This window comes from Aspergillus neoniger (genome assembly GCF_003184625.1).
Source record: "Aspergillus neoniger CBS 115656 unplaced genomic scaffold BO87scaffold_21, whole genome shotgun sequence".
In the NCBI taxonomy this organism is placed as follows: domain Eukaryota; kingdom Fungi; phylum Ascomycota; class Eurotiomycetes; order Eurotiales; family Aspergillaceae; genus Aspergillus; species Aspergillus neoniger.
Window position 1 is genome coordinate 454,089 of NW_020291149.1, and position 20,846 is coordinate 474,934.

Below are 20,846 nucleotides of genomic sequence, written 5' to 3' on the forward strand. Positions count from 1 at the left end.
AAAAAAAAAAAAAAAAAAAAAAGGGAATAAATATAAGCTGCTGCCTCTGCTGATTCACACTCTCATCCGTGTCATCATCATCATCATCATCATCCTCATCCTCATCATTCATCAGCTGGTGAGTAACTAACTAACTATATAAAGGGTAAAAAACGAAAAGGCAGCAATATGACTGAATGTGGTTTAGACCAGTGATTCTCACGCGTTTCCCGTCGATCGGCGACCGCCAAATCCGCCCTTCCCAATCCATAATAATTTCCTGGCATTCCGTCAGGCAGCTCATTCCACTGCATCATCGATCGGCTCTCCCTGCTTCTCTCGATTTCTTCTTCTTCCTAATTTCCTCCTTCCTACCTCCTTCTCTTCCATCTAGAATTACGACCTCTGCCATAAATGTTTTACCTCGCTTGAATGCCTCTGGTACATCAGAAAGGGAGATGCCGTGGACTGTGACAAACTCATTCAAGCGGTACGTTGTTGAAATCATGCCCCTGCTCCTTAATTCCCTTATCCCTTGGTTGCCGCCACTCCCAACTAACACGCTCCCCTCTTGATTCCCCCCACGCAGAGGTCTCATGATGAAAACTTACGGACGGCCACTTTGGCGCGTCTACGACGATGACCAACGGCCTGCCGCCAAAAAACGACGCGTTCAATCCGGCAATGATTCCGACGAAGCCGAAAATAGCATCCAATATGCCATCCGCGAGTCTTCCGCCGCCATCATGTCCAGTCCGTCGCGTCGCAATTCTATTCTTCTCTCCGAAGGCACGCAGGAAGATGATCTATCGACACCCCCATCTTCTCCCCCACCGCGATTAAGCCCCCCTCCCGCCAACACGCGGAAACCCACGTTTGCCTTCCTGAAGCGTAAACAGTCCGCCACCAAGGATGCCAGCAATGGCACCCCCGTTACGAATGGCACTACCACCAACGGCACCGCCAATGGCACCCCACTCACCGAGGTCAACTCTAACAGCGTGCGCGCCTCGGTGGACCCGCCCAAGAAGAAAGCGCCGCAGCCGCAGCAGCCGCCGGTCTTGAAGCAGATGCAGATCGACCTGGGCCACGAAGTACGGAGGACGTGTGCAACTTGTGGTATGGAGTACGTGCCGTCGAATACGGAGGATGCGGCATTGCATAAGAAGTTTCACGATATGAACTCCACAGGGGTAGATCTGGGGAAGGCCTTCATGCGGGCCAACGCATCACGCTGGGTCTACGAAGCTACACGGTTTGACGAGGGATATGTGGTCATCGTGGATCGCAAGGCATCGCCGACCGCGAAGAACCAAGCGAAGAAGGTGCTGGAGGTCATTTGCAAGGAGCTGTCGTCCCCGACGATCGAGGATGAGGTTCTGTGGAGTCAAACGGAAGCGCCCAAGCATCTGCAACAGGACGGAGTACCGGAGAAAGTGGACCGGTACAAGGTGTTTTTGCACATGAAGGACAGTCGATGTGTAGGGGCATGCTTGACGGAGCGGATTTGGGAGTCACGGCCGGTCAAGAAGTCGGCCGTTTCGGGCAATGGACCGGACTCGTCGGTCACGGTGGGAGAGGAAAGGCACCCGGCCATCGTGGGCATTTCGCGCATATGGACATCGGGCTCTTCACGCCGGAAAGGCATTGCCATGGATCTGTTAGACTGCGTGGTGAGCAACTTCATCTACGGGATGGAAATCCCCAAGGAGCAGGTGGCGTTCAGCCAACCGACCGAGAGCGGCAAGGGGCTGGCGCAGTCATTCTTCGGCAACGAAGAGTGGCATGTTTACGAGGAAAGCTAAGACGAACGACGATAGACTACGGAAAGAAACAAGAGATTGCATTTGATTTCTTCTTGCATGGTTAGGACTGAAAGGGGGAGGGGGAAGACCGACGGGCGGACATTGTTTTCGTGATACACGGGCGAGTTGATACCCAGGCTTTCTCGGGCATTGACCTTCGAGGGAGGGCTTACTCTTGTGACGACCATTTGTGATTGCACGCGTTCATTCGATATTTTCCTTTTTTTTTTTATCTTTCTTATTTCTTTTAACTGACTGTATAACTGGAAGAGGTGTTTATTGGGAGGGTCCGTCGGGTTCCGCGTGGCTTGGTATATTCTTCGACTACCGATCTACCATTCTTCACTGTACCATATATATCCTTATTTCTTATTTTCTTTTTTTATTCATTTCTTACCACCGATATTATTATCTCTTTTATCATTTATCCGTGTTCTCTTTTGTTTTCAATATGTGAGTGTGAGAGTGACCGTGAATATGAGGAGTGAAGAGAGGGCAAATACGACCCAGGCAGAATGCAGCATGTGAGAACTACTATTTACCGACATATACTATACTATGTATGCACATCTAGTAGTTCAAAGTAGTTTATGAACCCTGTATTGGAAGCCGCGGAACCTTGAAAGTAAAAGCCAAAGGGAACTAAACTAGGACTAAGCAGTAGTAACTAACTAAATACTAAAAGTAAGGTTGTGGCCGAGAGGCGCTCTCTCTCTCTCTTTCTCCAGTTGTTGACTTACTTCCGCTACTTGCCCTCTCCGTCTCTCTCTCTCTCTCTCTCTCTCTCCCTCCCTCCCTCTTCCCTTCCTTCCCCTTCTCTTCCATCAATCCCTCCCCTCCTTTCTCCTTGCTCTCATGGTCAGTGCTGCCCTTCTCCTCCGCGATGTCTGGATTAAATCCTTTCCGCCCTAAGAAGCCCGAGAGTGAGTCCGTCCGGCGGTTCCGGTTCCTGCGCACCGTTCGTCGCGTGCTGGTCGGACGAGATGGACGGAGCTGTCCCTGACCCATGATGCTGACCTCCTCCACCCTAGATACCACCTTCGCTGCTCCTGCTCCTGCTCCTGCTCCGGCGCCTTCTCTACCTCAGTCTCTGCCTCAGCCCTCCTTTACCTCGTATCCCTCGAAACCCGCTCCCTCCGTGACCTTCCCTTCCACCTCGTTCCGCTCTGTCCCTCGAACCCCTCCCGCATCCTTGACCCCGGATCCCGACGATACGGCGTCCTCCGATGACCAGTCTACTTCGGACCCCTTCCACCAGCAGTCGTATGCGACCGATGATGATGGAGAGGCGGAGGAAGAGGAGGACATTGATGAATTAGATTCCAAACGCACCTACCAGGTCGCTCACCTACCTTCTCGGGACGATGATCGCTCCCTGCCATCGATCAGGACCGTTCCAGACCCAGCCTTATCCTCCAGGAGATCCGCGCCGCCCACAGCCATTGCACTCCCAGCGCAGAGGAGCACCCATGATCGTCCAGTAGACCCGGAACAGGCTGGCACGCCTCGCGAGAATGCGCCCGTAGCTGGTTCGAATGTGTCGACGCGTTCATCCACGTCTTACGGAGGCACCCGGACGCCCGACAGCAGCTCCACGGATGTATCTCGGCCGTCCGACCTGCGTACCGGTCCAGCTACTCGAGCTGGGTCGGGCTTGACCCCATCATTAGATCCTAGTTCACGTCCTCTTGCCAGCCGTCCAGGTAACAGGGACCGGAAACCTCCGCCTCCGCCCAAGAGTCATCATGGGAAACGGATCGCCCCTAGCCCTGGCATCACACCCTCGCTCGCCCAAACTACCCCTGGCAAGACGACCAACCGCTTCTCTTTCCATGGCTCCCCATCTGAGCCATCTTACTCCCCCCGACCCTCCCAATCAGGGTCCGACTATTTCTCCGCAAAGCCCAAAGACGAACCGCGGTCGACTGAGCAGTCGGCGGAGTCCCTTCGGCGGAGTCAATCGCAGCATAAGCGACCGCCAACTCCACCGCTGAGCCGACGACACAGCCAGATGAGACGGTCGAAGACCACAATGTCCAAAGTCAACCCATTACGGTTATCCATCCATGTGGCACAGGACTCAAGCGCGGCATCATCGTCATCATCTCCGCCGCCCAGTCCAGGCGGCTGGTCACTGAACCCATCACGAACTCGAGAGTCTCGCGCGGGCAGCAATCCGTCCGAGGAGCCCATGCATACTGCGACTTCAACCCTGCGCCCGGAACCCTCTGCAGCCGCACCAGTGTCGCCCACAGAAATGTCACATTCGACGTCAACTGGATCGTCGACGAAGCGGACCTCGCTTTACAACCCTCTTCCTCCACCTCCGCCGCCGCGACGGTCTCGCGGATCCAGCAACCACAGCATTGACAGCACTGGTCAGAGTCTCCGATCGGGCAGACCAGCCGACGAGACAACAGCGGCACCAGCAGCGCCAGCAACACAGGACGAATTCGTCCCCCATCCATCGAACGCCCATGATATCCTGGCCGATTTGACCCGGTTACAGAAAGAAGTAGATGATCTGCGCGGGCATTACGAGAGCCGAAAGGCCAGCCAATAGGCCCAGCCCAGTATGGGGCTTGGCTTTTTTCGTATCCTTATCTCGCTTTTGTCTGTTCTTTTGCAGCAAGAGCAAATGAGCCCCAAGTTAGGCATAGGCATCGTAGGGAGTGAGAGTGACTGAAAGAGTGTATATGGGCACGTGAACGTGAACGAGTGATGAAGCATAGCGCTTGATTTTTTTTTTTTTTTTTGGTATCCCCTCCTTTCTTGAAAATAGTATACGTTTCTGTTGGGTCAGTGAGGTATGCAAACTATGCATGTGTTGTACTATTCCTAAATCAATCCCGAGAGACTTTGGTCAACTCCTTTTGGACCGGATTGAGTTTGTATGATGGCCATAGCCACCAGACAAGAGTTTGACTGCAGACTTGCATAGAGAGGCCATGGTTAGCACGTACTACTACTATGCTGGTAGCAATGCTCTCCCAACGCATACTATTCAGTTGTTTAGGAAAGGTATGCATGTATTGAATATGGTTGATCAATGAATCAATCACTTAGTTGATGGAGTCCAATTACTCATAATGAATACTAGCAGATGGTACATATCTCGAGTAGCCCATATATGTGATACTACTATAGTCACACGACCAGTTCGCTAGTTTCAACTTACAATTTATATTTATCAACAGTCACAAGGACTACTAGTACTACATCTACTGAATACTAGTAGGTATAACACCGTTGATTCCCTTCTCTACTATAGAGAGAGAGAGAGAAATCGCGCATGCAATCCCTTCACAGGAGGATAATATACTGGATAAATTTGACTACTTAAAAACAAGAATGGAAATGGGTTACTATACCACTCTATTTCTCTGTCCATTTTTCAGCATGATAAATCACCACCACGATATCAATAACCGCAAACCCCTCTAGAAAGATTCAACAAGGAAAAGAAAAAGGAGATATGTATAAGGTATCATCCCAAATACAACTCCAACGGCAAATCATGATACATCTGATAATCCAACTCCACACTCCATTCCAAAACAAAGAACTTGACTAGCGCCACAACAGCCATGGAACTTAACTCTCCCCTCTCTCCACCTACTTCTTCCCCCGGCTGGTGAGGAACTCTCCAAAACATGGTCTCATCGAATGATACTATACTATCTAACCCATCACCAGTCCTTCTTTTCCGCCCCTCATACCACACTGCCGCTATATCCGTTACAATACGCACTGCGTCCCCGGAATTGCCGCTCCCGGCTAGCACGGCACCCGCGGCTAGATCGGCCATGCTGCCATTGTGGACGAACTGGGCGTCCCAGCCGCGGGCGATGAGATAATCTGCGTGCGTGGAGACGGTGGTGCGGAGGGTATGGGCGAGTTGGGCGCGGTAATGATTCATGCGAGGTTTGGCGAAGGCGAGGAGGATATCGCGGGGGCCGCGGTGGATGGACCATGAGAGGGAGGACCATGGGAGGTAGTCGAGGCAGGTGTTGAGGATGGTGGCTTCGTGGGGTGGGATGTGTAGAGTTACGGAGTGGGTGGTAGTGGTGGTAGTGGATTGGTGGCGGGGGTTGGATTCGGTGCTGGGGAGGGAGAGAGTGGTGGAATTGGATTGTAGCTCTGGTATGTCGTAGTCATTAGTGTCCTCAGTGACGGGCTTCATCAATAGGAGATCGACTTCATTGACGTTGCCTCCAATCATGTTGTAGAGGTGTCTGCTGCCGTGGGCGCCGCCAAAGCCTCGCACGATGTGTTCGAGAACCCACCTGCCCGATGCTTTGCGGCCGGGGAAGGCGCATTTGAATGGTGGAGAGGACGCGGGGCTTTCGATGACACCGGCTAGCATGCGCAGACAGCGGTCGACACGGACTTCAAAGGTCGGGGGGTAGACGTCTTTGTTTAGAGTGTGCGAATCGTGGGCCGCGAAGTGGACGTGTGCGGCGTCACCAATGGGCCACTCGACGTACCATTGTCCGCAGTAGGAGGCGTATGCGGCTCAATGGCCAGATGCGCCGCTGTGTCGGAAGACTGGTCGAGCATTGGTTACGGTAAATAGAGCCATGAGGGTTGCGCGAGAAATGACCGTGCAAGCGGTTAGCTTGTGCTTGGTGAGAGGGCCTCGAGGGAGGCTATCCCAGGTTGGCAGCTGGACTGGCGGTTCTCCCGAGAGGGTCACGACGTGCTCGGTCTTGACGGGGCTTTTGGTAGAGACTAACGAGCCGGTCTGGGAGGGCTGTTCCAGGGTGGTAGAAGGTGGATGAATGACGTTGAGCAGGATAGACCATGCAGCCTTACCTGTTGGCTGCGCGAGTGGCCGCCGACTGACATGAACGGTCTTTCTGCCACAGAGCCCGCATGGCAAATTGGCGTTGATTACAGGCCCGACAAGAGGGGGCTTCACGACTCTATACCATGGTACATGTGGCTGCCAGAACCGCCAGCGGCCCAGGTGTTGTACGTCTCGCAGGGTGTGGAAGGGGTCAGTCTGATCGATGATCGTCCCGAATTGAGTGACAATGGAGCCCAGCCCTACCACCGTAACGGCAAGAGAGAGCCAGGTAGCCACAGTTGACGAGACATCCATTTGGAGGCTGAACCCAGCGAGCAGCCGAGCGACGATACTCTTGACTGACATCGAAGGCGAGCTCATGATCTCTGGAGGGGCCTGGGATAAGTAAGTTGAGGGGATGATGAAGGGTTGCTGCGCTAATGCATCTGAGCGCCTCGGCCGCCAACCATCGACCGCCGTCGTCGCAGGATCCGAGTGGACTCCGGCTGAGAACACCATCGATGTTCATCTCCGCAAATAGAATGCATGTTGATTGCGCCTGGATCCCCTTCACGAGGCTTTCCAGCGCCTTGCATGATCGCAATAACAGAACGAGGCGCTTCAACTCCTCCAGCTTTGAGTGCCGCTACGATGCTGCCAAAAACCAACGGTCGGCAGGCACATGAAGGCATTGAGGGGCCTTTGATAATGAAAGATGTCGAATACCAAGATCTATTTGTAATTTCTAGTCCCAAGTGAGATACCGAGATTGTGCGGTGGCCATCATGTGTTCTACTTTCTCCTAGACTGCTCGTGGAGCCCCATTGTCAGGCAAGCTGCAAGAATGGCAGCACATCCTCCAAGCCTCATAACCCAGCTTGTGCTGGTATCCCAAGGCTGTCCCCGTGGCTTCTGCAGTGCCTTGAAGATGAGGCTGCCTATCGCACTGGAAATGATCTGGGGGAAGGAAATAGCGACATTATGTAGACCAAGGACGACACCAGCTTGGTTTACTGATTTTTCTTCTGTCCTTCTTGGTTCGTCAGATTCCTGAACATATGGCAGAATACTTGCTCCTTCTACTTCGCCGGATCTCTCTCGACGATGTGCCGGTCGTCCGGGGTCATCTTGAGCGATCTCAGACGCGATAAGGGCATAGGGTGCCCACGCTGTGACAGCCCAGGCAATGCCGATTATTCCAGTCATCACCGACGCCTGCCCCGGGGTGGAAACAAAGAACGTGCTAAACATGCAGATGGCAAATAGGCAATGAGAGAGGAGCCATGCACGGCGTAGTGATAAACCAGGGATCCTTAACTTCAAGCGAAAGCTGCTTGAACTAGTGTTCGCTTCAGCTGCCACTTGCCTCTCTGAAGGAACAACCAGCATTGGCAGGATGATACTCGCTGCAAAGGACACTAGTGCATTCACAAGCATCGCTAAAGTACCGATGCGTGTAGCATCCTCCCATACCTTGTTGATCTCATCATCCGATAGATCTTGATGCCTTTCGAAGATAGGGTTCACATACAACTGCCCTATGTAAGTGGTGGCGTAGAACAAGAACGAAAACCACCCATACCATGCTGCAGCCTGAATAATGTAGACCTGGCGAATGCGCAACGGAAGACGATGAACTGCGTCTCTAATGGACTGAAGCAATGAAACAAACCCTAAACTGGCAGGTGAAGACGGCTCCATACGCGGATCCTTTTCCTTGATATAAGCGCAACCGATGGATAGAGTAATTGCCAGTGAGACGCTAGCGATTATGCTGATCCCTTTAAATTGTGTATTTCCGAGGAATGGAATCATCTTCGGCAGATTCAAACCGCCAATGATGAAGCCGAAGATGTTCCCTGCGCTGACATGACGGCTTGCCCAGGCATTTGCCGCTTCCTGCTGATGAGCCGGGGCATTATCGACAATGAAAGCCCGGGTGGCTGCTTGAACTGTGACAGGATGTCAGAATTATGTTACAGGAGAGCCAAGATAGAGTGGATATCATACCAGTGTTGATGGCAAAGTCTTGGCAGTACATTAAGAGCGTTGCAGCCACAATGACTGCAGTTTTGGTTTCACCTGCCTGGACATCAAGGCCAAACAAGCCAAATAGGCCACCCACTACTTCTCGCACCCACGCCAGAGCTAGCAGGCAGATAGCTAAGAGTACGCCACCGAATACCATGAACGGCTTTCTCTTGCCCCAGGAGATGCGGCAATTGTCACTTCGGATGCCAATGTAAGGCTGCACAAGAGTGCCTGTAAGGGGCCCTGCAATCCAGACAAAGGCAAGCAGCGCTTTGCTCATTCCTAGAGATAGAAGATACGGCTATAGGATAAGTGATGTCTAAATTAGCTACTGATACTTTGCTTAATTTCTCGAGGTTTACAACTTACTGATCCACTGGAATGCTGGATCGAATAGACAATTTGGAGACTAGGAAACGGGTCAATGAGGACAATGAAGCAAGTTCTTGCCATTAAGTACTCACCCTCCCATGGCTAGGGTCAGTATGAAGAGGTATGCGCTGCTCTTGGATGCCTCGTCAGGGGAAGCATCTGGCGGTACATGTGAGTCCGGCGGCACCCATCCATCGCGGATGAGAGGCTCCGCCTCGTTGCTGCGCTCCGTCATGAGAGCAGGAGATCGGGCATTTATCAGTCTCTTTGCTAGCAGTAGAAGAGCTGTTCAACTCCAAAGCAGGTGGAAACTAATAGGAATGATGGCTGAGGGTGGAATTGATAAAAGGAGGTTGTTTACTTTCTCCGGGCTCGGGGCGGAGTAAAGAAAAAGTAAAGAAGAGCCATTAATATCCCCAGGCATCAAGAGGATTCCATGGACGGGACTGACCGCCTGATCCCGAACAGGCAAAGATCTGTTGCAGACCACAACTAATAGTATTTATATGCAATAAATAGTCTGGTTTCATGATTAATATTAGATCGAACAGTGAGTTCTTAGGAAATGTGTCTCCTGTTATGTGGAGCATAACTACCTAATGCATGTTAGTAAGCAATATTATGCTGTAACTGCTCTTGTTCGGAGAGTACTGTACTGTAATGAGTAGTACTCCGTATATCAAGCAGGCTAATTTGGAAGTGTTTGATAAGAACTGTAAGTAGTAACAGTGGAGAGTTATCGTATCCATGTAAGATGCTACTTTTGACTTTCTCATTTCTTGTTTATCGTTAGTGAAGAACACCTTCAGCCGCGGGCCCACTCTTTCGATAGCAGGGAATATATACAGATAATATCTATCTAGTATCTACTATGCATAGTAGTAATGTTAATATCTAAAGCTTCGAGATTTTTCCATGTCCGATCCCTGACTAATGGTGTCATCGAGATAAGGATGGTGAATATCACTAAGACGAAGCCGGTTAGGCTTCCGTGATGATGAGAGGTTCCCGATGACCCGAAGTCATCGACCGCGTCCTCAATCCCCACGTCCCTCACTCCTTCCCCTCTTCTGACTTCTTGCTGTTCAGTGCCTGACAAAGTCGTCTCCGGAACTGCAAGCGCGAGTATCAATTCGCCATAAGTAATACCAGGCAGCTGTCCAGCGTGAATCCTGGTGTGCAAATCTCTCATTCGGCGACTCGGTTCTAATTGAAGCATCTATATTCTTCCGGCCATGGCCCACAATACCAGTGCCCCCCGCATAACTGATGCGACAAAAGGTACTGTCCACAACCATGGCACTAGAACTCTTCGAGAGCACTCATAGCTAACACATCTCAGTATGGACAACTCTAATTACAAACACTGCCTACCTGTCGGGGCTACTGACCCTGGAATACTCCCTCCGTAAAGTGGGCTCGAAATATCCGCTGATTGCTCTCTACACGGACTCCTTCCCGGCGGAAGGTCATGCTGCTCTTGATGCCCGTGGAATTTTGAAGCAGCGTGTCCCTTATCTTCTGCCCTCGGTTCCCAAGGACTACGTCAATGATGTGCGGTTCTATGACTGCTGGAGCAAACTTACGCCCTTCTCTCTTGTGGAGTATGAGCGCGTTGTGCAGCTGGACAGTGACATGATGATTCTCCGCAACATGGATGAGTTGATGGAGCTCGAGCTAGACCCTCCAGCCCTGGCTGGGACAGGGATTCGTGTTTTTGCCGCCAGTCATGCTTGTGTCTGTAACCCGCTGCAGAAGCCGCACTACCCTCCTGATTGGTATGGACTATCCATCTTCCATTCCCGAGTCCTACGAGGACACAACTTATCCGACAAGTAAACAAATACTAATGCACCATTGTCCAGGATTCCATCCAATTGCGCATACACATCCCAGCATGCCACCCCGGATGTCGCGCAAACAGAGGGCGCATCACCCACGGCCGGGCTGGGTATCCCCAACGGCGGTCTCCAGGTGGTCAATCCGTCCCACGAAGTCTATGATAAGATTCTGGCGCAGCTGTCCTCATCTGCGACCACCAACTATGAATTTGCCGATCAATCCCTGCTATCAGATGTGTTCTTTGGGCGATGGGTGGCGCTGCCATACATTTACAATGCGCTCAAAACCATGCGGTGGGAGGGGATTCATGATGCGATCTGGCGAGACGAGAGCGTCAAGAATATGCACTACTTGCTCAACCCCAAACCATGGGATGAGAGCGAGGCTGTCCGGTCGGGTCGCGAACCTCGCTCAAGCCGGGAAGCGCCACACAGCTGGTGGTGGGACATTACGGAGGAGAGAGTGAAGGAGGAAAAGGCCAGAGGGGTGGATGACAACTTCTAACTTCTTTTTTTACATCTTATTTTTCAACTTATGTTTATGTTCCCCTTCTCGAACAAGTGAATGCCGCAGCGCTATCACAGTACATTAGACCTGTCACCATACAAAACCAATGCCACAATAATAGAGTCATTCTTCGAGGGTCCAGATGGAACGGGAATGCAAGTATGGCGTACATTCTTTCCAGGTTGGGGTGAGAGAGGTGTAGTGGGAGGCTGCATTCGGAACCCGACCATTCAGGCTCCCAGGTGTCGAGCCCCGCGCCCGATGCTGATTGGTCTGTGAAATGCCAGCGGCGGGGGTGACGTCAGGGGCTGCTGGGGGAGAGACTAAACCCTTTTGGGACCATGGCATAGAGAGGGAGCCGAGTTCAAGCATTCATCATCATACTACGGAGTACTACGGAGTACTGGACTAGTCATAATCACCTCCAGGGGAAAATGCCCCCTCCGAAACCGCGGGGAACTGACGATGGCTTTCCGAAACATCCACTAGAAGACGCCTGGAATGGACCTGCATTGAGGCTGGGAGACAGTGTTCTAAGAAAAGAAAACCAAAAAAGAAAAAGAAAGAAGGCGAATCTGCTTCAGATTGAAGGTTTGAATGAATGGTGCTGGCCCACCGACAGCCTCACTTTCATCACTGACCCGTTCATTCATTCATTCATTTACTTCCCTCCTACTAACTACTTACTACTACTGCCACTACTTCTACTACTACTTACCCTCCTGTTACTATTTAGTCCACAGTACTACTATTACTACCACCACCAAGCTGGCTTTGGACCCTCCGCACCCAAACTTAAAAAACCCCCATTGCGATCTCCCAACTCTTACCACGGTTCCCCCCCGTCTCTTATTGTTACGCGACTTGGTTTATCATAAGTAGACCAGCCAATTCACTGCCCCGCAGATCCATTCGTCTCTTCTCTCAAACCATCTTGTTATTTGCTTCCCCTAGTCTTTCGCATCCAGATCGACACCCTTACCGCTGCATCTCCTTGAAGGACCACACCCTCATTATATCGCGCCATCTACCTCTATCGTTTATTGCATTTCACTTTGGGCAGACGTCCCTACATTTTGTGAATATTCAACTTCAACCGAGCTTTATCAGGACAAAATGACTACTCCCACTCTGATCAATCTCCCTCCCCCGCCATCGGACCCAGTGACTCCATCAGACATGGGGCCGTAAGTTCCCCAGCTTGTTCAAGCTTTCATTCTGATTGTGTCATGCAGCCTTTCGCCTTTATCTTCATTTCTTTAGTACCATTATCAGATCAGGCTGACAAGAAGTTTGCGACGCACTAGAGGGACCCCGAACTCCGGCACGACTTCGTTGTCGGCCCTGTCTACAACCGCCATTAAAGATGGCCATCAGGGTCAGCCTCTTCCCCACGGTCGTCACGCCCACCACTCCCATTCCGCATCTGCTACATCCACTACCACGCTGGAAGCAGAACGCGCCGACCGTATCTCGCGTCTAGCAGGCCTGGAACGAGTGGCTACGGCTCGAGCGGGTGGCACTCCACAGCCCTCGGGCATGATGGCAGGGACTCAATACCCCGGCTACTTTGACAGTGGATCTGGGGTCAAAGAAAGAAGTACGGTAGGTAGTGCCAGTGCGACAGGCAGCGTGGGCGCCCGCACGACCTGGGCCAGTGGCAGTGATGCGTTCGATGCAGACCGAATGAGCGAGTACCCGGAGGACGGGACGTCCAGTGTAGGCAACTACAGCGATGAAGGCGACGCTAGCCTGGTGGCATTCGGCGAAGGTGCCAGTACCATTAGTGGACCAACTTCACATCCGCTGCTGAACCGAACATCATCGGGACATCGACCTACCTCGTTGGGCAGCCCTGGAGTGAGCCGTGCGAGCGCATTCGCATCCCACCATCAGCAACACTCTGGGGAGGGCGCGATGCTGCTGTCGACCCAGTCGCCGACCGGATCCGTGACACCAGAACCTACACAAGATGCGCGGATGGTCGATGGGATGACGTTCGACTCGGATGTGATTGACACCACGGTGAGGACCCCGCGATTGGCCACTCCCGCTCAAGGTGGCGAGCAGCCGACTTTTTGAGTTACTAGTTTGCTTTCTTTTGTAAGTGAAAGAGGGAGACAGACAAACAGACAGACCGATGTCCATAAGGTCGGGTTGTCAAAAGGATAGGATTACGGGCGTTGCTGCCAAGTATTTTCAAGCTTCAATCAAGTTCAAGGGTTTTTGGCATTGTAATTGTACGGAAAAAGAATGGGACATGTTTTTGATGGAAGGGGGGAGAAAGGAGGATAAGATCATTATTGACGAGGGAGGCTTTTGTGGGCTCTGGTCATTTATTTACATGGTTCTCTAGGACGAGAGAGAGAGTGAGAGGGGAAAGTCGGGATATCAATGAATATTTGTAGAATAGTTAGCTAGCAGCGAGTCATTTGTTTTCATTTATTTATTCTATTTCATTTTTATTCCAGGTTATTTGTGAAGCAATTGAAAATGCCCACCAGCCAGTCTTGACGAAACTACGATGATGTTAAGTTAATTGGGATTAGATTAATCTAAGCATTACGGGTCCAACGAGGAGGATCTCCATTCCGACCGGAGCAGGACCAGATTGACTCCAACAGGCGAATCGGGGCGAATCTTCTTTTCCCTCACAATTGCCAAAAGTCTAGACTCCCGGGATCTCTGTTACTTGTTGTCCCTCTGACAGTACTTTCCATGTAAAGCAGTAAACATAGTAGTCATCTATTAATCTAGGAAGTAATAATTGATTTGCGGCAAGTAGTAACAACTTAAGAAAAAGTAGTAGTTGGGGAAAAGAATAAATGGAGGCGAAAAACGAGCAACAATTCAACTGGAACTTGGTGAACTGGGGCCGAGATCGCCCAATGGGGAGAGGGGATTCCATCGCGGGTCCCCCCTTCAGCCTTTCACTCCCTCAGTCTGGCTTCTCTCTCTCAGCGCCTCTTCTTCTTCTTCTTCTTCCTCTTCCTCTTCTCTCTCTTCCTCTTGTCACCTTCCCCACCCCCTTTCAACTTCCTTTCCCCCTCCTCCTCCCTCCAACCCCGACTGTCTTCCTGTCCCTGTCATTGCTGGCATTGACTTGTCAAGCATCGAGAAATTCCCCTTCGGAACCGGAGACTCGTACTGAGGTATTCGTTCAATCCCGCCAAGCTTCGCTGCCATCCACTTTTGAGTCTTTGTGTGTGTTTGTGTGTTTCGCGGCACTCCAGACCACAACTTCTCGCCACGCTTTCAACCTCCCAACGGCCAATATCTTACACCTTGTCCACTCTCGATCTATCTTTTCGTCTTCGTTATCTCTACCCCCCGGTAGTAATATTCCCGTTCAGTCTTCCCGCTGGAACTCTTCCGAAGACTATCCGTGCAATTTTTCTGCTGCCCTGTTACACACTACCTAAGTGGCGGGGAACGTTTCTCTTCTTCTACCACTGAGATCCTGGGTTTTGTGATATTCCCTGGTCCGTCGCATTAGCACCGTCTGCGCGCGCGCCTCTAGCTGCTCCCGTGGCTTTTGTGAATACGTGTTTCGTCCTACCAGAGTGAAACGTTGAGAGACATTTCGAAATGGCAGCTCCCACTCAGCTTGCTTGTGAGTCTACCCACAATTTTATTCTTCGTCCCATCCTATAATAGAGGACTCGAGAAAAAGAAAACATCGCTTTACTTTCTCGGGGAATTCTTCTGCTGTTCAAGGGCAACTCTAACTAGCTACAGACCGTACGGTCAAGGGCGTTGGCATTTTGGATGCCGCCCCAGTTTATGAACCTTTGTCGGGGTTCGAAAGGTATGTAACGTCTAATTCGTTCGATCTTTCTACTCCGAATAGCTTGCTAATCTTCTGATTTTCTGTTTGCAGACCCGAAGGAAACCTTCGCTGTAGCGCTTACTCTCCCTGCGGCCGGTATTTCGCATGGGCATCCCCAGAGAAGTACGTCAACCGACTCTCACTCAAACCGATAAAGGAGGAAAGGAAACTTACAAGTTGCTTACTAGGGTCACCATCGTCGATCCCTCTGTCGGACATGTGGTCTCGACCATCGCTGCTGATAACGTTTTCGAGCTGGGATTCTCGCCCCTCGGAACCTACCTGATCACCTGGCAACGCTCTTCAAAGGATGCCAACGGCGATGCCGTCAAGAATCTGAAGGTCTGGCAGGTCGTGCAGTCGTCCGAGAACGGCGATGTGGACACGCCTGTGGGCAAGTTCGTCCAGAAGTCGCAGACGGGCTGGAACCTTCAATACACCTCCGACGAGCGTTACTGTGCCCGGGTCGTCACCAACGAAGTCCAGTTCTACCAGAGCGAGAACTTGTCTCAGGTCTGGAATAAGTTGCGTGTGGAGGGGGTTGCGGACTTTGCCGTCGCTCCTGGCAAGAACCACTCTGTGGCCGTCTTCATTCCTGAGCGCAAGGTACGTATGGTGCACTTGTTTACAACCCCGATAAGACTATCATTATTCCAGAGCTAATAAATTGCTGCTTAGGGACAACCCGCTGCTGTCAAGGTCTTTTTGGTGCCTCAGTTTGGAGCCCCCGTCTCGCAGAAGACCTTCTTCAAGGGCGACAAGGTCCAGCTGAAGTGGAACGAGCAGGGTACCACCCTGATCGTGCTTGCGCAGACAGACGTAGATCGGTCGGGCAAGAGTTACTACGGCGAGACCACTCTCTACCTGCTCAGTGCTGGTGGTGGCTTCGACTCTCGTGTGGACTTGGATAAGGAGGGACCTATTCACGATGTGACCTGGTCTCCCAACTCCAAGGAGTTCGGTGTGGTGTACGGCTACATGCCCGCGAAGACCACCATCTTCAACTTCCGTGGTGTGCCCAAGCACACCTTCGCTCTGGCCCCTCGGAATACCATCCTCTTCTCGCCCCACGGACGATTCGTGCTGGTGGCTGGTTTCGGTAACTTGGCCGGTCAGATGGACATCTACGACATGGACAAGAACTTCCACAAGATCGCCACCGTCGAAGCCTCCAACGCCAGTGTCTGCAACTGGTCTCCCGACGGTCAGTATATCCTGACGGCCACCACCAGCCCTCGCCTCAGAGTCGACAATGGCATCCGTATCTGGCATGTCAGCGGTGCTTTGATGTACAACGAGGACATGAACGAGCTCTACGATGTGTGCTGGCGTCCCCAGTCGCTGATCCAGCACCCCCTCGGCGATCCGTTCAGCCCGCTTCCGACCCCCCACCCCTCCGCCGTGGCGTACCTGAGCACCAAGAAGGCTCCGGTCAAGCCCGCCGGTGCGTACCGGCCTCCCGGTGCTCGCGGCCAGCTCACCCCTCTCGCCTTCAAGCGCGAGGATCAGGGCGGCGCGGTCTTTGTTCGGGATGGTGCCAGTGGCGGTGCTACCGTTCACACCACGAACGGATTTGGCCGGACGCGCAGACGTGAGGTGCCGGGCGCCGAGCCGGCCGAGGAATTCCTTCCTCCGGGAGCCGCTCCTGGAGGTGGAGTCGCTCTGCCTCCTGGTGCCGACCAGCCGGAGAAGCTGTCCAAGTCCGCTGCGCGCAACAAGAAGAAGCGTGAAGCCAAGAAGCAGAAGGATGGTGAGGACGAGCCGAGCCCGGACCGCCGCGGCGAGAAGGGTGACAACCGTTCCAAGGGTCAGAATGAGCGCAAGAACGGTGGCCAGGCCAATGGATCTCAGGTACCCAAGACCAATGCCAATGCCAACAACGCTGCTGCTGCCGCTGCCGCCGCCGCCGCAGCAGCCGACGCGAGCGGTGCTCACTCCGCGCAGGACAAGAAGATTCGCGGTCTTTTGAAGAAGATCCGCGCGATCGACGAGCTGAAAATGCGCCTTGCCGGTGGAGAGAAGCTCGAGGATACGCAGATGAAGAAGATCCAGACTGAAGAGTCGGTGCGCAAGGAGCTCGAAGGTCTGGGCTACAATGGATAGAGCAGAGGCACCCATATCCTATTGGGTCATGGATCTGGAGTACTACTAAACAGCATTTCAATCAACAACCATTTGGAAATATGCGCACCGGTTTCTGCGCTGTTGGCGTTGCTCCCTTACACTATATCATGATTTTTACTTTTCTTTTCTCTTCTTGGCTGGCTGCCTGTATGAATTGTACATATTGTCCAGTGGCTCTGGCTGGTCTGTTTGCTGTGACGGAGTATTATCTTCTCTGATCTGATCTGGATGGATGTCGATGATATAGCTTTCTGGTGTGTTAGAACTGTGTTCAGCGAGGGGTGACATTAGCTATTTTACCCTGTATATCTGTATATACATACACCGAAAGAGTCAAAAAGAAAAATAAATGAGAAGAAGAAGAAGAAGAAGCGAAGAGACAGAACGATGATTCTTAGACCTTACTTTCCTCCGTGCAACACTCAGTATACATTAGTAGTAATTTGGTTATGTTCCCATTCATCCCAATCATTCGTATGAGGATACGCTTTGGGTAGCTTTCAATATATAGTAAACAGGTTACTAATTTGAATCTGATTGAATCCATGATTATCCTCACAAGCTTTTCTCCTTTGGCTGTCAGGTGGGTTGATCCGTGGACAAATGTATATATATGTTTGAATGCTCCCCCAGTCACTAGTACTACTCTACGACGATTGTCCTTGACAGTGGTTTCGCAAATGAAGTATGAGATATAAACAACTTATCGAGAAGCAATTTGATTTATGTTGATAATCCTTTCCTGACCATACATCTACAGACAGACCTATGACCTACACTAAAACAAAAACAAAACACAAAAACAAATATGTTCCCACCAATTTCAACCCCCCTTACCCAACCCCCACCTCCAACACCAGCAGTCCCTAACCCATCCACTCGTATCTGATACTGATGTAGATAATTCCATCCAAACTCCATCCAGATGAAGAGATACAGAAGCACCTCTCCATCCCTGCGTGAACGCATAGACAGAGAATAAAAACAGACGGATAGATCAGTATCGAGTCACGAGGGAGAGGAAGGGAAAGGAGCAGAGGGCTCAATCTGATGTTTGAGGATGGGGTGGTTGCTGGGTTTAATGATAACTCGGCTGTGGGGAGGGTTGATTTCTTGTCCTTTAAGAGGTCCTAGAGGACGAAGATTGGATGATGGGATGTGATGGTTGATGTCTCGCGACCGATACAGAGCTTATCCTTTCGAACCCGGCCCCCTTCTTTCTCGCACGATAGGGATCGTGGGAGAGGAAGGGTGGGAAGGAAGGGATTTCAAGGCATGGACCTCGCCTTGCGCTCCACCTTGCAGTGCGAAGTTTGTGGGAATGGGGTCTACGGGTGGAAAAGAGGAAAGAGGTAAGAGAGGTGCAAGTTGATGGATGGGTATCTCTGTTCTTGATTTCAGCTTCATTTGTTAGGAACATGTTGAGCATATGTGGGGAAGGGAAGGTGGCTGTTCTGCTGTTGACCTTGCGTCTGTTCAAGTAAAGACGCGTGTCCGCTTGACGGGGCTTCCTATACGGAGGGACCGATTTGTGCTCGCCATGCCACTTAGGAGTCGGTCCATTCCTTCCACGCCGAGCTGGCCCCTTTGGAGCATTTGCTGGTCTGTTTCCTTGGTGGGCGGCTCGGGGATGTATTCGGTAACGGGTGCTGGTGCTGGTTCAGTCAACCGTGGGGCGAGAATCACGAGTCGATGCTCGGCCGTGAGAAGCATGTCAAATGGCTGTGTGCGTGTGGAGCGGGGCGCCGCAGGGAGGTGTCCGATGCCTTTCAGGCGCTCTCCTACTAGGGTGATATCTTGGAGAGGAGACACCCGGCAGCGGTTGGATGAGTCAAATGTACCACTAGCCTTGACAGCGTTGCGCCACAAGGAGAGCAGACTGGGAATGACTGCGCTCTGGTTTCCATGCTGCAGCAAAATCGATTCATCGGGCAGCGCGTCCCTCCAAGAGTTAGTCTGATACACCGAGATTCCTCCACTCAGGGATGGGGTGGCTGTGCCAACGGAGGCGCCTTTGAGCAGCGTGTCTTCGCGCAGACGTTTAGTAGATGGCGTCAAGGGCGCAAACTTGGGCCGTTGTTCGAAGGAAGGTCCGCTTGTTTCAGACCGACTGGCGCCAGGCAGGGGACTTAGAATCCTACCGCTGACGGAGAACGTTGTCGAAGAGCCTCCCGTCACTCCCTGTACACTCGACTGTCGCTGAAGCGGACCCTTGATGGTTCCGGGGCCAGCCCCTTCCAAATCCCAGACACCCCATTCGCCATCAGATGTGAGGACCAAGATGGCACGACCTCCAAGCACCCATTCCGCGTGAGTGATGATCTTCCGCCGAGGGAGCCCCGAAGCAGACTGCTCGAATCCGGGGTAAAGACTGATCAACCACCTCCCTTCCGTGTCGACTGTCTCAAACTCGCTCTGAGCCCCGGACGACCTCCGCGAGGCCTTGAGTGGTTTTGTGGAAAAGCAGGAGTATACCTTGACACATCCGCTGTGGAATGCGACGAGCAACGTGGAGTGTCGAAGGGCAGGGTAACCCGAGGGATTGAAAGAGATATTCACAGCAGGGGCGGGCAAGTTTCGTCGCTTAGTCTCAATCTCATCATCGCATAGACGATATACTGTGCCGCGGGCCTTTTCATCCTCTGCGACCGGAATCCGATGAATGATCAAGAGGCCTGACGACTCAGCCGAATGTGTCGCGACGAGGAGATCCCACCTTCCTGTAGTTGAGCGGGATGAACCACGGCTTGAAGATGTATCCTGATCTTGCTGATCAAATTCTTGGTAGGTGAATGCGATGCTGACTCCCCGCGGGATCTCCTGGTGCGATACTCCACCGCTGATTGAGATCGTCTGAATTCCGAAATCGCTCTGCGTGGGGTGAGGGGGAAGCAAAGGCAGAGTTACAATGCGAGTAGAATAGTCCGCGCACACAGCGGCAACTATGATGTCCTTCTTCAGGACCGGGGGAAAGGGATCGAGCGAAGAGCGCGCTGTTTCAGGGAGGACACGAGGCACAGCCAGCTGGAGGACTCTGCTTCCAAGGGGTATATCAATCTGGCGTAAAACATCGTCGTAAGGGTGGAAGGGGTCCACCTCGGTTTCATCCTCCTCGAACTGATAGGTGGGCTCTTCATCTTGCTGAGTGTGCTGGGTCTCTGCCATGCTCTCGTCATCGGAATCGATGATCATGACCGCATCATCATTGGCGTTGCTGGCTTTCTGTGGTTTGTCCACTTTCGGCGCAGAAGGCTTCTCGGCGGAAAACTGTCTTCCTCCTCTCCAGACTACCTTCAGTCCAGTCTCATAACCGTAAACAACGATCGACGAGCCATTGGGGGCAAGGAGGGGGTAGCCTTGAGCTGCGTGCACACGATGAGGGAGTTGGTAGCTAGATGGAGTGTCTGGTAAGCACGGGGTTGCTGTCACGGCCTAGAACGGCATTTGAATCTACCTTAATTGAAGGCCATCGTCCCTAGGCCTTACCAGAGGTCGAGATGGGAAGGACGGCATTGTTGTGGTGGCGGTTGTTTGTACGGTCAAGAACAGAGCTCAAAGGGAGACCGAC

General features: G+C 52.1%; 9 protein-coding genes across 9 annotated transcripts in view; 6 read left to right on the forward strand and 3 right to left on the reverse strand.

Annotated features, from left to right (window-relative positions):
- BO87DRAFT_407733 (ESCO family N-acetyltransferase) overlaps positions 1 to 1,784 on the forward strand; it is a gene marked incomplete at its 3' end in the record, with an annotated part of 2,292 nt that extends 508 nt beyond the window's left edge. Inside the window, exons 2-5 of the mRNA XM_025626100.1 lie at positions 38 to 122; positions 193 to 269; positions 430 to 469; positions 569 to 1,784. Coding sequence (XP_025478587.1) covers positions 38 to 122; positions 193 to 269; positions 430 to 469; positions 569 to 1,784 — 1,418 coding nt within the window. The remainder of the gene's footprint in view (positions 1 to 37; positions 123 to 192; positions 270 to 429; positions 470 to 568) is intronic.
- An 836-nt stretch (positions 1,785 to 2,620) lies between these two features.
- Positions 2,621 to 4,540, forward strand: BO87DRAFT_361590 (uncharacterized protein). Its single transcript, XM_025621594.1, has one exon. The coding sequence runs from the start codon at positions 2,791 to 2,793 to the stop codon at positions 4,345 to 4,347; it is 1,557 nt and encodes a 518-aa protein (XP_025478588.1). The 5' UTR covers positions 2,621 to 2,790; the 3' UTR covers positions 4,348 to 4,540.
- Positions 4,541 to 5,186: 646 nt separating this feature from the next.
- Positions 5,187 to 6,954, reverse strand: BO87DRAFT_439367 (uncharacterized protein; the record flags this gene model as incomplete). The annotated part of the gene is made up of 2 exons (XM_025627929.1): positions 5,187 to 6,261; positions 6,334 to 6,954. The coding sequence occupies 2 exons, from the start codon at positions 6,952 to 6,954 to the stop codon at positions 5,272 to 5,274; spliced, it is 1,611 nt and encodes a 536-aa protein (XP_025478589.1). The 3' UTR covers positions 5,187 to 5,271.
- Positions 6,955 to 7,346: 392 nt separating this feature from the next.
- On the reverse strand, positions 7,347 to 9,344 carry BO87DRAFT_407736 (putative sucrose transporter). The gene is made up of 4 exons (XM_025626101.1): positions 9,069 to 9,344; positions 8,974 to 9,013; positions 8,584 to 8,905; positions 7,347 to 8,525 (listed from the first exon to the last, which is right to left on the reverse strand). The coding sequence occupies exons 1-4, from the start codon at positions 9,209 to 9,211 to the stop codon at positions 7,366 to 7,368; spliced, it is 1,665 nt and encodes a 554-aa protein (XP_025478590.1). The 5' UTR covers positions 9,212 to 9,344; the 3' UTR covers positions 7,347 to 7,365.
- Positions 9,345 to 10,006: 662 nt separating this feature from the next.
- On the forward strand, positions 10,007 to 11,457 carry BO87DRAFT_416953 (glycosyltransferase family 8 protein). The gene is made up of 3 exons (XM_025626780.1): positions 10,007 to 10,257; positions 10,319 to 10,754; positions 10,842 to 11,457. The coding sequence occupies exons 1-3, from the start codon at positions 10,212 to 10,214 to the stop codon at positions 11,320 to 11,322; spliced, it is 963 nt and encodes a 320-aa protein (XP_025478591.1). The 5' UTR covers positions 10,007 to 10,211; the 3' UTR covers positions 11,323 to 11,457.
- A 984-nt stretch (positions 11,458 to 12,441) lies between these two features.
- On the forward strand, positions 12,442 to 13,407 carry BO87DRAFT_311491 (uncharacterized protein; the record flags this gene model as incomplete). Its single annotated transcript, XM_025619545.1, has 2 exons — positions 12,442 to 12,512; positions 12,633 to 13,407. 2 exons carry the CDS (start codon positions 12,442 to 12,444, stop codon positions 13,405 to 13,407), a joined length of 846 nt encoding a protein of 281 aa, XP_025478592.1.
- Positions 13,408 to 14,830: 1,423 nt separating this feature from the next.
- On the forward strand, positions 14,831 to 17,682 carry BO87DRAFT_93774 (translation initiation factor 2A). Its single transcript, XM_025629683.1, has 5 exons — positions 14,831 to 14,938; positions 15,064 to 15,133; positions 15,206 to 15,277; positions 15,343 to 15,760; positions 15,833 to 17,682. The coding sequence occupies exons 1-5, from the start codon at positions 14,914 to 14,916 to the stop codon at positions 17,255 to 17,257; spliced, it is 2,010 nt and encodes a 669-aa protein (XP_025478593.1). The 5' UTR covers positions 14,831 to 14,913; the 3' UTR covers positions 17,258 to 17,682.
- A 664-nt stretch (positions 17,683 to 18,346) lies between these two features.
- On the forward strand, positions 18,347 to 18,702 carry BO87DRAFT_93798 (uncharacterized protein). The gene has a single exon (XM_025629684.1). It carries the CDS (start codon positions 18,447 to 18,449, stop codon positions 18,648 to 18,650), a length of 204 nt encoding a protein of 67 aa, XP_025478594.1. The 5' UTR covers positions 18,347 to 18,446; the 3' UTR covers positions 18,651 to 18,702.
- A 52-nt stretch (positions 18,703 to 18,754) lies between these two features.
- Positions 18,755 to 20,791, reverse strand: BO87DRAFT_427218 (uncharacterized protein; the record flags this gene model as incomplete). The annotated part of the gene is made up of 2 exons (XM_025627395.1): positions 18,755 to 20,669; positions 20,733 to 20,791. 2 exons carry the CDS (start codon positions 20,789 to 20,791, stop codon positions 18,755 to 18,757), a joined length of 1,974 nt encoding a protein of 657 aa, XP_025478595.1.
- Between the last annotated feature and the right edge of the window lie 55 nt (positions 20,792 to 20,846).